The following is a 13946-nucleotide window of genomic DNA, read 5'->3' on the forward strand; positions in this document are numbered from 1 at the left end:
CCAGCCAATAAAGCCCTAACTGTGGCGCCCACACCCAGCCCTGATAGCTAGCCGCTCTCTCCTCCACCCCCCTGGCCTCCTCCCGCCTCCTCCTGCCTTTTTGGGCTCCCGTTTAGGACCAAGGTGGCCAAAGAACCCCGCCTCCTCCTATGGGTCCTCCGGTGGCCCACAGGTCCTAAGATTCACCCAGGGGGTCTTGGCCCAGCTGGAGGTGGACCCGCCTCCTGGGCTCAATGCCCCCTCCCTTGCACACCTCTACTGGTGGCCGCTTGCGCCCCTCCACTGCGCCGGTAGCTGGATCCGCAGCGGCCGCCGCGTGAGGCGGCAGTCACGTGTTGTTTTGCCCGCTGCCGCGCGCCCAGAGTGAAGTGGGCGGGGGCGCGGGCCAAGGCGGGAGGGGGCTGGGGCGGGCCGATGGGGGTAGACGGCCTCTTCCACCAACCCTCCCTTCCCCGAGTGCCCCCTCCCCCTTTCCGCTCACCTTAAAACCATCGTGCATCACCATGGCGAGTAGCTCCTTCGCTCGCGACCAAGCGACAAGGAGACTGAGAGCTGCAGCAGCGGCAGCAGCGGCAGCTCTAGCAGCGGTGACCACCACCCCGCTTCTTTCTTCGGGAACCCCGACCGCACTCATTGGGACCGGGTCGTCTTGTCCGGGAGCCATGTGGCTCTCCACGGCCACTGGCTCCCGGTCAGACTCCGAGTCTGAAGAGGAGGACCTCCCCGTCGGGGACGAAGTCTGCAAACGCGGCTACCTGAGGAAACAGAAGCATGGGCATAGGCGTTACTTCGTGCTCAAACTCGAGACCGCTGACGCCCCAGCTCGGCTAGAATACTACGAAAATGCCAGGAAGTTCCGACACAGTGTCCGTGCTGCGGCGGCTGCAGCAGCGGCTGCCGCCTCTGGTGCAGCGGTCCCCGCGCTCATCCCTCCGCGGCGCGTTATCACCCTATACCAGTGCTTCTCCGTGAGCCAGCGAGCTGATGCAAGGTACCGACACCTCATTGCCCTTTTCACGCAGGACGAGTACTTCGCTATGGTGGCCGAGAACGAGTCGGAGCAAGAAAGCTGGTACTTGCTGCTCAGCCGCCTCATCCTCGAGAGCAAGCGCCGCCGCTGCGGCACGCTGGGCGCACAGCCGGACGGAGAGCCGGCCGCGCTAGCGGCGGCAGCGGCGGCGGAGCCACCCTTCTACAAAGATGTGTGGCAGGTAGTAGTCAAACCCAGGGGGCTGGGGCATAGAAAAGAGCTGAGCGGCGTGTTCCGGCTGTGTCTTACCGACGAGGAGGTTGTGTTTGTGAGGCTGAACACCGAAGTGGCCAGCGTGGTCGTCCAGCTCCTGAGCATCCGTCGCTGCGGGCACTCAGAGCAGTACTTCTTCTTAGAAGTCGGCAGGTCCACCGTTATCGGTCCAGGGGAGTTGTGGATGCAGGTCGATGATTGTGTAGTGGCACAAAACATGCATGAGCTGTTTTTGGAGAAAATGAGGGCCTTGTGTGCAGATGAATACCGAGCCCGCTGCCGCAGTTACAGCATCAGTATTGGCGCCCACCTGTTAACCCTGCTGTCCGCTAGGAGGCACCTGGGCTTGCTGCCGCTCGAGCCCGGCGGCTGGCTCCGAAGGTCCCGCTTTGAGCAGTTTTGCCACCTTAGGTCCATCGGTGATGGAGAAGATGAGATGCTTTTCACCAGGCGCTACGTAACACCCAGCGAGCCTCTGCATCCCTCCAGGCAAGGAAGGCTGCACCTGCCCAGAGGGCGCAGGTCCAGGAGAGCGGTTTCAGTGCCAGCCAGCTTTTTACGCCGCTTAGCGCCCAGCCCGGTACGTGCCCCTCACCCTGAAGAAGACCCCAATAACAGAGCTTGTGAAGCCTCTGGCTCTGACTCCGGCAACTCTGGGAGAAAAGGGAAAGAGGTCAAAGAGAGTCAGGAAGGAAGTGAAGGCGACTACATGCCCATGAACAACTGGGGTTCAGGAAATGGCCGGGGCTCAGGAGGTGGCCAGGGCTCAAGTGGCCAAGGCTCCAGTAGCCAGAGCTCAAGAGGAAACCAGTGCTCAGGTGGGAGGCAGGGATCTGGAGGCGGCCAGGGCTCAAGTGGCGGCCAGGGCTCAGGAGGCCAGAGTGGTGGAGGAAACCAGTGTTCAGGAGATGGTCAGGGCACCGCAGGTGGTCATGGTTCAGGTGGTGGCCAGAGACCTGGAGGCGGGCCTGGCTCAGGTGGTGGCCAGGGACCGGGAGATGGCCATGGCACAGGTGGTGGCAAGAACTCTGGAGGTGGCAAAGGCTCAGGAAGTGGGAAAAGCTCAGATGGTGATAGTGACCGTGGAAAATCTCTGAAGAAAAGATCCTACTTTGGCAAATTAACTCAAAGCAAGCAACAGCAAATTCCGCCCCCACCCCCACCCCCACCTCCACCTCCACCAGCTGGAACAACTAGTGGAAAAGGGAAGTCTGGGGGAAGATTCCGCCTTTATTTTTGTGCTGACAGAGGAGCCACAAAAGAACGCAAAGAAGCCAAAGAGGTGAGAGACACAGAGACTTTAGAAGGTGCAGCTCGTGGTCCCCACAGAGCCAGAGCTTTTGATGAAGATGAAGATGACCCATATGTGCCAATGAGGCCAGGGGTAGCTGCTCCTCTTGCAAGCTCCAGTGATTATATGCCAATGGCTCCTCAAAATGTCTCTGCTTCAAAAAAGCGCCACTCTCAATCACCTTTTGAAGATTCAAGAGGATACATGATGATGTTTCCTAGAGTGAGCCCACCACCTGCCCCTAGTCCTCCCAAAGCACCTGATCCTAACAAAGAGGATGACTCAAAGGACAATGACAGTGACAGTGACTACATGTTTATGGCGCCTGGTGCTGGTGCAATTCCAAAAAACCCCAGAAATCCTCAGGGTGGCTCTTCATCCAAAAGTTGGAGCTCCTACTTCTCGCTGCCAAATCCTTTTCAGAGCTCACCCTTGGGACAGAGTGACCACAGTGAGTATGTACCAATGTTACCTGGAAAGTTCCTGGGGAGGGGCCTTGACAAGGAAGCCTCATCTAACTGGGGCCCCAAAGATGCACCTGCAAAGCCTTCAGCTGAGGGGTCATTCTCAAAGCCTAGAGATGGGGAGTCACCTTCAAAGCCTTTAGACGATGGCCCCCCAAAGGATAAGGCTAAGAGACCTAACCGGCTCTCTTTCATGATAAAAGGAAATAAAATCAAGCCCAAACCACAAAAGCCCACACAGGAGCAGAGAGAAGCTGACAGCTCTAGTGACAACGTCAACATTGACTTCATTAAAAGAGATAGCAATATGTCAGCCCCCTGTGCTCAAGGACTGCCAGATTCATGGGGCATAATCGCCAACCCCAGACGGCCAGCCTTTTCTAATTATGTGAATATTGAATTCGGAGTGCCATTTCCAAATCCAGCAAGCCGCCTCTCGGATCTCTTAAGAGCTATACCAGGTGCCAACCCCCTATCTCTGGATGGTGCTAGGTGGCCACTTCGTCCTCTTCCTCCCAATGCTACAGGTAGCAATGCTAATATGCCAGAGGGCGAATACATTGAAGTGATTTTCAACCCAGCAATGACACCAGCCGTGCCTTTTGCTGACAGAGCCATTCGCTATGATGCTGAAACAGGTCGAATCTACGTGGTCGACCCATTTTCTGAGTGCTGTATGGACGTTTCTCTCTCTCCTAGCCGATCCTCTGAACCACCACCTGTAGCTAGGCTGCTGCAGGAGGAGGAGCAAGGAAGAAGACGCTCACAAAGCCCTACACCAAGTTTCTTTGCAGCCGCCAGGGCCGTTGTCTCGGCCTTCCCGACTGACAGCTTCGAAAGAGACCTTTCTGCTGCCCCCTCCTTGGCTGCTGCTCCGGCAGCGGCGCCAACCTTAGCCGTGGGCCGCGCGTTAGCCGCGGCCTCCGCGCTAGCTGCGGTCCCGGGCATCGGCGCAGCCGCCGCAGGCTTAGAGGCCGCAGCTGGATTTGACTCCGCCTCCACCCGCTGGTTCCAACCTGTTGCTAATGCTGCTGCTGCCGAGCCGGTGAGGGGGGCCCAGGACATTGCTGAAGGCGCGAATCCGGGAGTCCCGGACCCAGCAGCCGACCTTGCCGGAGGTGTGAACGCGGCGGGCGGGGCCGCTTCCGCAGCTGTAGCAGCTGCTGCTGCTCCCCCACCACCACCTTGCCATCGCCTGGGGCCGAGACCCCCGGAGAGAGAAAATTCTGAGGATGAGGATGAGGATGACACTTACGTGAGAATGGACTTTGCCAGACCTGACAACAAGAAGTTCGACTCTCCAAAAAGAGGTTGGTAATTTTATAATTAATTCCCATAAAGTTAATGGTCATTGCTTAATGAGTGAGCTGAAGTGCTACGGTCTGCAGCCTTAAGGATAAGGGAGGTAGCATTTCATTATTGGTGCTATTTAACGTGGTGGGTAGAATTCGGTTTTAAATTTTCACACGAAACCATTTTGATCTTTGTAAAACCTTAAGCTTTCATCTAATCCTAAATTTAGACAAAGCGGGTTATCATTGAAACATTGATTCTACTTTTTAGAATTAGTTAAAACTAAAGGTCAAGAGGATGCTTTCAAACATCCTCCATTTCTAAATGATAAGACAAAGCAGGACATGGTAAATTGAGTGCCACCAACCCATCACTTCATTTTCAAGTCAACAACTAAAAGATGCTTTTCCACAAACGCCTATATTTAAGTGCAGGAATTAAATAAGCGCACAGGATATTAAGCAGTAACAATCAAGTATTGATGATGCTTTTTGAAATGCAGTCATTGTTTTGCTGGTTTGCTGTGATTGACCAAAAAGGCTAAATCTCATTTGTTAGCATGAATGAAGGGGGGAGCGGGTAACAACGCATAATTAATCCAAAACAGGAGATGATTAAAAGAAGATAGTATTTGGCTCTGGAATGTGTTTTTGTGTTGATCTTTTTTTGCTTTGTTTTTACACAGGATAAATTGTGAGAAACCGTGTCTCTTTTCTCTGTCACTGGTAGGGACAGGCAAGTCATCTTTGCTGTGCTTCATTTTCTTCTTTTAACCTGCCACCCTTTCAGAAGAGGGTGTGGTGACAACTTGATAATGGATAGGAATATTGTTTCAAAGGTTTAAAAGGCATTTAAAACATCTAATTGGTGCGTCTTCTGGGAAATCAAGGAAAGCAAGATAACTAGGCTGAAGTAAAAGCTGACCCCAGGGGCAGCCTACCCTGGAACAGTGGGAGGTTTTTAAAGGGCTAATTTTCCAAAGAAGTAAGAGTAGGATCTGTTGCTCTTAGAAACAAAACTTAGAGTAAATCTACTATGTACAACTTGCACAAAGTTGTCTTGAGACGTTTTCAAGGAATGGTTGCAAAAGAGGCTGTCCTCATAATCACCACTGCCTTCCGTTTTTAGTAAAACATGCTTCTTCTTTTCCAGTGAAGGGAAGGGATGGACCCCAGCAGCTTTCATTCCAGTAGTCAGTTAGTGAAGATTTTTGCTTTGCTTGCTTTGTGGAATGCTTTTGTGATTGGATCTCTGCCCACTGTGCTTGATCAGGCAGAACAAGTCCGGGACTGATCACAACAGTCACCTAACAAGCTCCCCATTTAGTGCAGGTGTAGCCCCCCCCACCTCCCCTTTCTCCCCATGCTATAGAAAACCTGCCATACAAAAACTCACATTTGCAGCACAGACACACTAAAAGAGTGATCATTAAAACGACAAAAGGATGCTTTGGCTTGCCAAAGAATTCAATTCAGATGTCCTTTAAATTGTAAGCCTCCTTCCCAACACACACACACACACACACACACTTACACACACACACACACACACAATAGCACCACTACTCCATTTAAAATTTATAATTCCATTTCTAAGAAATTAATTCATAAATCAGCTTTTCAGAAACCACTCTATTTCATTCGGTAAAGTGCACCTGAAAATTGATTTCAAGCTATTGTTGGAGCCTAACTGCTGAAGACAAGGTTTACAATTTTGATGTAAAATGCACATCAAAATAGTCATACATCAAAATAGCTGCTTATGTCCCTATGGTACTTTGAAAGGGATGAGTTTTCATGCGGGTTTGCCTATACTTTCCAATAATCTTTGCTTAGGTAAAAATTAAAAATAGTGAAATCTGAGCGTTCTTCAAATAAACCTTGCCTTCACAGAAACTACTGAGATCCAATGATCATTGTAATAGTAACTACTTTGGAGATCTGACATTTTCTAAATGTATTGTATATTGAGGGGATTCCTAACTTTATTGAGTGACTACAGCAAGGAGGCAGTATCTCACAGGAAGGCAGACACTTAAATTAAAGAGATTGAATGTGGTAGCAATTTGGGAGGTTACAGCACTTTATAAATGGAAGATTTTTTTTATTGTGTCATTGGATTAGCAGTGAAGTGACGTTTCGGCCATTTAAATTTAGGATTAAGTTTTTGAAAAATGCCTGGTGTTGAGGGTGATTCTTGCACATTATTTGCTGATACATAGAGAAGGAATGGGGGTTTGTGAATGGGGTGGGGGTGTGGTAAAATACCCATTGCAAGAGATGACTTTGGTTAGCATTTTAATGTGAATTGATATAGTAGAGTGATGTCTTCAAGTGTTTTGAACAGGCTGAATGAATCTGATCATTTCTCAGTATAAAGTTGTAGAATACCTTTTGCCTATTTCTTTTTTCTCTTCATTTTCTTATTTAATGTTTAAAAAATAAAAAGACCTTGTTAGGAAACAAAAAAGTGCCCTGATAGAGAAGCAAGTCATACATAGTGTTAGGAGTTATGTGTTTTAAAAGTATTTTTGATTTTATGGAAAGTGCTTAGAACAATACGTGGATCATAGTAAGTTCTATACATGAATTATTATGTAGCTATTATCAGTGTTGTTGTTACTCTTATTACATTTAGATATATAAAGCAAAATTAAAATTCTCTGATCACAAATTTCTTTTTTCAGTTAGTCTTATTTAAAATACTCCATGGAGTTTTTCATAGTCAGGCTCTTCACAGTTGAGAGCTGATTATCAATGAGACTGCTTTTTTCATGAAACACAATTAATAATCTCACTTATCTACAGTCACTCTGCATATGAGAAAGTACTTTAAGGGCATTTGTTCAAGTCAGAAAGAAACACTCAGAAATATAACTTGGATATCACTTTTTAAAAAATAAGTGAAATCTTTTAAAACATTTGTTGAAGATGAAGTGTTCACATTTTGGATTGTAGTATGTGTTAGCATTTAAGAGGAAAATGTAGTTTCTTGTGTGGTTTAGTCTGACTCCTAATCAATGTATGACCCTTTGCTTCTATTACTACTTTACCTGATACAGAATCCATAGGTTGAAATAACTTGAGGTGAAAAATTCCCTAGTTTTTCATTTAAGAGATAGGAGAATGAAAAGGACAGCTCTAGAAGGTATGAGATAATGGGTCAGCCATTAGTTATTTTATGATAGTATCTGGTATTTAAAAGCAAAAATAATTAATTAACTTCTGAAATTTTATGCACTGCTATCACCTATAGGATGCCCAAATTTCTTTTGAGTGTATATATCCCTGCCAAATCTCATTGCCATAAATTATAGGAGTAGGAGCAAATTATTTTTATTGTATTTAACTTATTTATTACAAATTGCTAGAATAAAACCTGGATATCCCGGAGATTTCTCAGCCACCATTGATGGGTCACTTATTTTAGGCAACATTCAACGGCCTCTCCCCACAATTTGGAAAGTTGTTTGGAGTAATGAGGTATTTGACCTACAATAATTAAATAGGACCTCGCTCAATTAAAGTTAGCTAAAGTTGTTGGCAATCATGATTCATTTGCATTCATTCTATTTTAAGAGAGAAGCTTCCAGGATAAAACTCTCAAGACACTAGCAAAACATCTCCATCAAACAAGGACCAGGGCTTTAATTAAGCACGCCAGAATATCACACACGCATAAAAGCTCAAACAGGATCTCTTGCTTTCTTTTCCTGTCCCTAATCGCCAAACATGAACCAAAATACTTCCGAGTCATTGGCAGGGAGCTAGTTGTTTTGGGAACTAACTCAGGCTTCCAAAAAACTTCATGTTGAAACAGATGTGCCTGGCCAGTGTAGGAAGAAGTAAGGAGTACTGTGTGTGATTTGAAATGGACTGTTGTTAAATTGTCAATTTGTTGTTGATTGAGGGAATGCTTTCCAGTTGCAGATTGCCTTATAATTTGCAAAGCACATTCACATTCATTATTTTACTGATGAACGGTAAGTACTGGAAATGAAGCTGGTGTTAAGAATTTTCCTGTGATCAAAAAGGTAAGTGGCAAAGCTGCAAATTTAAATCATACATCTGATTTCAAATCCAATGCCCCACCTAGAACAGCGCAGTTCCATTTTTAATCAGGTGTTCAATCAGTTATTTTCATATCAATGAAAAATTGTCATATAGGCAAGGACTGGGAAAAGTTATATTTTTGCTTGAATTTGATAGTAGCAAATTTTGTTGTAACTCATTTGGAGTGTTTTAACTGTGGACCATTTGCCAGGGTTTGGGTAATTTTCATTACATTGAACTGTTTGCCAGGGCCTTAGAATAAAAGAATTTGACCTGGGCTGGAAGTGAATGTTTTAAATTTGATCTGGGGAGGAGCTAGCTAATCTTTACCTCCCAAGCACAAATAATGTGTGTATCTATTTAGTTCCTACAGAAACATTGAAAGCAATGAAAATGAATTGAGGGTGTATTCAGTAAATGTCCATTAATAAATGGTCATTTCCTTAACTGAAATTAGATTTTTATGATTTTCCTAATAATCCAGTGACATCTGCCAGCTATATCAAAAAGTCTTTTCATTTAATTTCTTTCTGTATAAAATCTGATATTGTAATCTAAATTACCACAGTGGGCAAACAGGATAAAGTACGGTAGGTAGAAGAAAACATGCTGTAGAAATAGATGTTCATTTGTTTAAAAAGTAAACTTACTTTTGGCAGTCAGGCAAGTAGATTTTAGAAGCCTTGAAAATCAAATCCTCTCCTGAGGACATAAAAATCCTTGTTTAAAATTAAGTTCATTTTGTTTAGCACCTTTTTAAGTCTTTAAGACTATGTAAAAATAGCCCAGACATTTTATTGGCAGTATTGGAAAATAGCTTTTGTAAAATGCTTAATTAAAGTCTGCAGTATGTTTTGTCTAAGAGGTGCTGCCGGCTCTTAGGTGTTGAGGATCATTTACTGGAAAACATTGCTTGGTCCTGAGTGAGAAATGTGAGATTTAAAAAAAAAAAAAAACAAAAACAACTTTTTTAAGGGCTAGAAGGTAACTCAGTGGTAGAGCACTTGCATAGCATGCACAAGGACCTGGGATCCATCCCCATACCAAAAAAACAAACAAACAAAAACTACTTTCTAATGAAATGAATACATTACAGCACACTCCATTATTAGCAGAACTATCAGATTTCTAATTTTAAAGTATTTATTATTGTTTATGTAGCTATGGGGCTCACATTTCTGTCCTTTGGGAAAGTAGGCTCAACACTTGAGAAATAGGATTTTTTAAGGATCTATATATGTAGATATATGATTTGCATTTTTTTACCTAAGGAATTAATTCCTTTTTGAATGAAAAATTTGTGCTTAAATATTTATTTAGTGAGATATGAAAGTTACTGCTATTTTGTCCCCTAGCTTCCTGATACTCCTTCCTTATTAGGATTGCATTGATTGTATTCTGTGAGTTGTGCCCTCATGTGCCCTTTGCCAGACTTGTGCCCTTTTTCTCAGAAAACCATGCCTTTCCTGGTTTCTGAAAGGGTGAGAGGGCCATCCTGGGAGTCCCACGGGGCCCACAGTGGACCTCCCTAGATGTTTTTAGTTCCTAGTTCACAGCCTTCCTGTGCTTAGCTTGTAGGAACAGCCTCCCTTGAAAGGGATCCTTGTACAGTTTCAAGCCTGGGCTGCCTACTGTACTCTGACTTGTTGGCAAAAGCAGCTGTCCTGGTGTTTAAAGCTATTTTCATGGTTGGATTGACCACCATATGTTTGATGCTAGCCAGATCTTCTGGATTTACTGAATATCCAATTCCCCACAAACTGTAGGCACTTTAGCTAGTTTTCACAATTTATATAATTTGCCTCTCTATGATTACTGATTTTCTACTTGTAGACTTGAAACAGAATATCAGTGAAATCTTTCTCTTTAATTTCATCTTGAAAATTGCTCGCACGTGCCCCTATGGTGCCCGTGAAAGGGTGACCAGCAAATGTAATTTTAACCCCTGCTTTTTAATAAGTTATTCCTTCACCTTAAAAGCATACTAACCTTGTCCTTAACCTCAGTCTCTGCTTTAAAGGAATCATTATTATGGCTGCAGCTCTTCTCAAAGTCTCCCTTCTACTGTCACCCTGGCTCCAAATATATTTCAGCATTTTGAGTGCAGGGGACACTATTTCTATTGTTACGTGTGTATTTCCCTGGAGTCTCAAATTGAAAATTCCAATACATCTTCTCAGAGAAATGATGATTGGATGTAGTCAAAGTAGTTTCTCTATTAGTTCAGGAACTGCACAGGTTAAATATAGGCATGTGTAGACAAAGCTACCAACTTATTCACCATTTATTTATGACAGTGTTCTATGAGATAATTTATTCTGAGTTTCAACTCAACAATGAAGCTTGGAATATGTCTCTTTTGTAAATTGGAGACTGCCTATATTAGAATTCTAGTAACTTGCATTCTTTGAGTCGGCAGTAACTAGGCAGCAGAGTGAAGTGGACCAAGTGTGGGTTGGGAGGTAGTGGAGAAACTGACCTGGGTTGAAAATCCTGTAGCTGATCTCCAGTTTGTATCCAGATCATTGCGACTGGAGTTAACATGTATAGGTGGTCCAGGGTTGTTTAGTGAAGGGCAGGCTTGGAATGATTTAGTTGACTTTGAGAATATGGAGGTATACAAGTGTCATTATTTTCCCTTATTTGACTATTCTGTCACAACTGTTGCTATTATAGGGAGAAACATGTTTTATCATCTGATCTAAGACTTTTTTATAAAGTTTTAGAGAATTATCCTCCTATACATTCACAGGGCCCCAAAAAGTGTGATGACTATTCTTACTGAAGAGAAAAACACTAATAATCCAAACACAATGTGAAGCTAAATAATAAAATTGCATTATTATATATTCATCTCTAGGGTATACATTTTCATTTCCCTTCACTTCCTTTTGTTTTTATGCCTTTGACGTTTTACTTGGTTGCCTCTTGCTTATGTGATCACCAGTTGATTGTAGGGATAGCAATGCGGACTAACGGACAGAGTGAGGATTTTCAATAGAACATGACAAAACATTTTTTAGTTCTAGGAAAACGGGAGTTGAAAAGAGAACTTAGACAAAAAGATTGGAGAGGATGAAAAGAGAATAAGAGAATAACTGAATACATTGTTCCAGTCTCACCTCTGTCTGGGCAGGGGAACCATTGCTGTTTTGGACTTCAAACAGTAATAGAGGCGAGTTTATGATTCATATAAAGAGGTCTGGAACACCCTGGAGGAACTGCCTTCTTGGCTCGCCCTACAAATTTCCAGGGATATTGAAGTCATATGTGCTTTATTAGTATATTATAGGTTAATGTTAAAGTTTATATCATTATAGAAATTGAAACAGAAAAGTTTACCTCTTTCATTTTTTAGAAGAAAATGATACCTGCTGGATTTGGAGGAAGTAGAAGGGAAATATTTTGACCCATCAGAGTCTATTAATTTTCCTCTCTTATAGAGAGAAATTACTTCAAGACCTTGCCACCTATTAAAAAGGTGTGGAATTAACTTAAAAGATCTTTGATTAACTGGAAAATAAGAATATTCAACAAGGTAATTTTTTATAACCTGTCAGTATCAAATAGGAATAATACCTCAAAAACAGACCACATTATTTAAAGCATGGCCATTTACTCTTCTCATGGTGAAATGATATAAAAATTAACGGGAGACAGTATTCATTCTGTAGACTGTTTATGATTTGGGTTTAATCCCGAATTGCTTTCTTTTGCCACCCAGGAAGCATCGAAGTCGCTTCCTTTTGCTGTTCTTTGGAATATGCTCAGGGAATGTAAACTAATTTTAATATTGGCCTAAGTAAAACAGGATTATAAAGGCAAATCCGAAGCTCAAATTCCCACAATGCATTTCAGAAGCAAGTTAAATTATTTGGGGATTATCCTGTTTTGGAAAGCATTATTCCTTTCTACTAGGATAGTTAATCAGGAATCAACAAACATATTTTGTAAACTTGAAATTACACAATTATGTGCCAGGTCTCAGTAAGTCATCAAGCATTCACCCAACACTGGTGTAGGTGTTATAGGAAAGCAATGTAAATATAAGTCAAATTTACAGAAGAGGACTGGGGTTGTAACTTAGTGGTAGAGTGCTTGCCTAGCACATGTGAGGCACTGGGTTTGATCCTCAGCACTACATAAAAATGAATAAATAAAATAAAATAAAGGTATTGTCTCAATCTATAACTAAAATATATATTTTTAAATTTTATATAGTAGAGCCTCTAATTTAGAGTAAGGAAAGAAGAAAGAAAAACTACTCCAATAGCAACAAATGCCCCATATTTCAGGCTTAATATAATGCCAATGACATAGTTTTTGGAGCTTAATTTGTATTTCATATTAAATCCTCTGTATCATAGAAGAGAGTAAGAAAGCCCCCTTAAAGCACATTCAGTGTGGTATGTATGAACATAGGAAGATTTTTTTAAAGTAAATAATGTTGTTTCTTTTTTTCACCTTTATTTTATTTATTTATATGTGGTGCTGAGAATCAAACCTGGTGCCTTACATATGCCAGGCAAGCACTCTACCACTAAGCCACAACCCCAACCCAGGAAGATATTTTTATATTAAAACAAAACAGTAAATTAAATGAGGTGAGACACCTTTCTAACCTCAACATTAGGTAAAAAAAACTCATTTCTGATATCTGAAAAAATTCCATGATACTAGTATGGCCTAATTTTATGCAAATAAATAAAGGACTGTGTTGCTAACAAGTACTCACAGTTAACCTATGGCTGTCTCAGGCACATTTCATCCTGTAGAATCTAAAATATCCTAGAAATAAGTAGAATCTAAAATATCCTAGAAAAAATAAATATCCTAGAAAAAATAGACTCATTTTTTTTCCTTTTTAATATGAGAAGAGGATCCAAACAATGAATTGAGACCAGTAGCCCCAGTAGGTAGGAGGGGAATGGAGACCTGAATGCTTCATATAGCTGCGAAGTTTGTTGCATTCATCAAAACATCTGATGAAAAAATGAATAAAGTGTATAATTCCAGTTTAATTCAAAATATTGTACTTGAAGCCTACTCTGGAGGGTGCTTCTTATGGATTCTTGAAGTTGTCTCAAATGCATTAGAATAATTGGTACTTTGATGTGACTCAGTCTTCAGGTAACACTGGTATCCCATGTCCAATGAACAAAAAGCCAATAGAGTAACACTGTAACCTCTTTTTATTAGACAGATGGAAATTTCAATCAAATCTCCTTTACAGGTCTGATTTTGTTCTTTTAGAAGAAATTCTGTATTTGGGTCAGGAGACTATCACCATGGCTGTGCTTAAATCCTTTGATTGGTGCCACATATCCTGGTGAAGGCATAATCAAGCATATAGGAGAAAGAAAACATTCTCTTTGTCTGCCTGATGCCTTTCTCACTTGTGGGTGCTACTATGCACCAGAAATGTCATAGGGGTAGCCTGGGGCAAGAGGAGTAAATGTTCTGTGTCTTTGCCCAGCTTGTGCTAGTACCTCATAGGCAGCCAGCAGAGTTGATTAACCATGTCTATGCCAAGGAAATCTCAAAAATGTCTCACAAATTTCTAGTTAGATTTTGTTTTGTTTTGTTTTGTCTTAGAACATGGT

The 13946-nt window shown here is 42.7% G+C and overlaps 1 protein-coding gene across 1 annotated transcript; it reads left to right on the forward strand.

The window, feature by feature from the left end:
• The first annotated feature begins 503 nt into the window (after positions 1–503).
• On the forward strand, positions 504–4316 carry Irs4 (insulin receptor substrate 4). Its single transcript, XM_026402670.2, has one exon. The coding sequence runs from the start codon at positions 504–506 to the stop codon at positions 4314–4316; it is 3813 nt and encodes a 1270-aa protein (XP_026258455.1).
• The last annotated feature ends 9630 nt before the right edge of the window (positions 4317–13946 follow it).

This window comes from Urocitellus parryii, chromosome X, assembly GCF_045843805.1.
Source record: "Urocitellus parryii isolate mUroPar1 chromosome X, mUroPar1.hap1, whole genome shotgun sequence".
Classification (NCBI taxonomy): domain Eukaryota; kingdom Metazoa; phylum Chordata; class Mammalia; order Rodentia; family Sciuridae; genus Urocitellus; species Urocitellus parryii.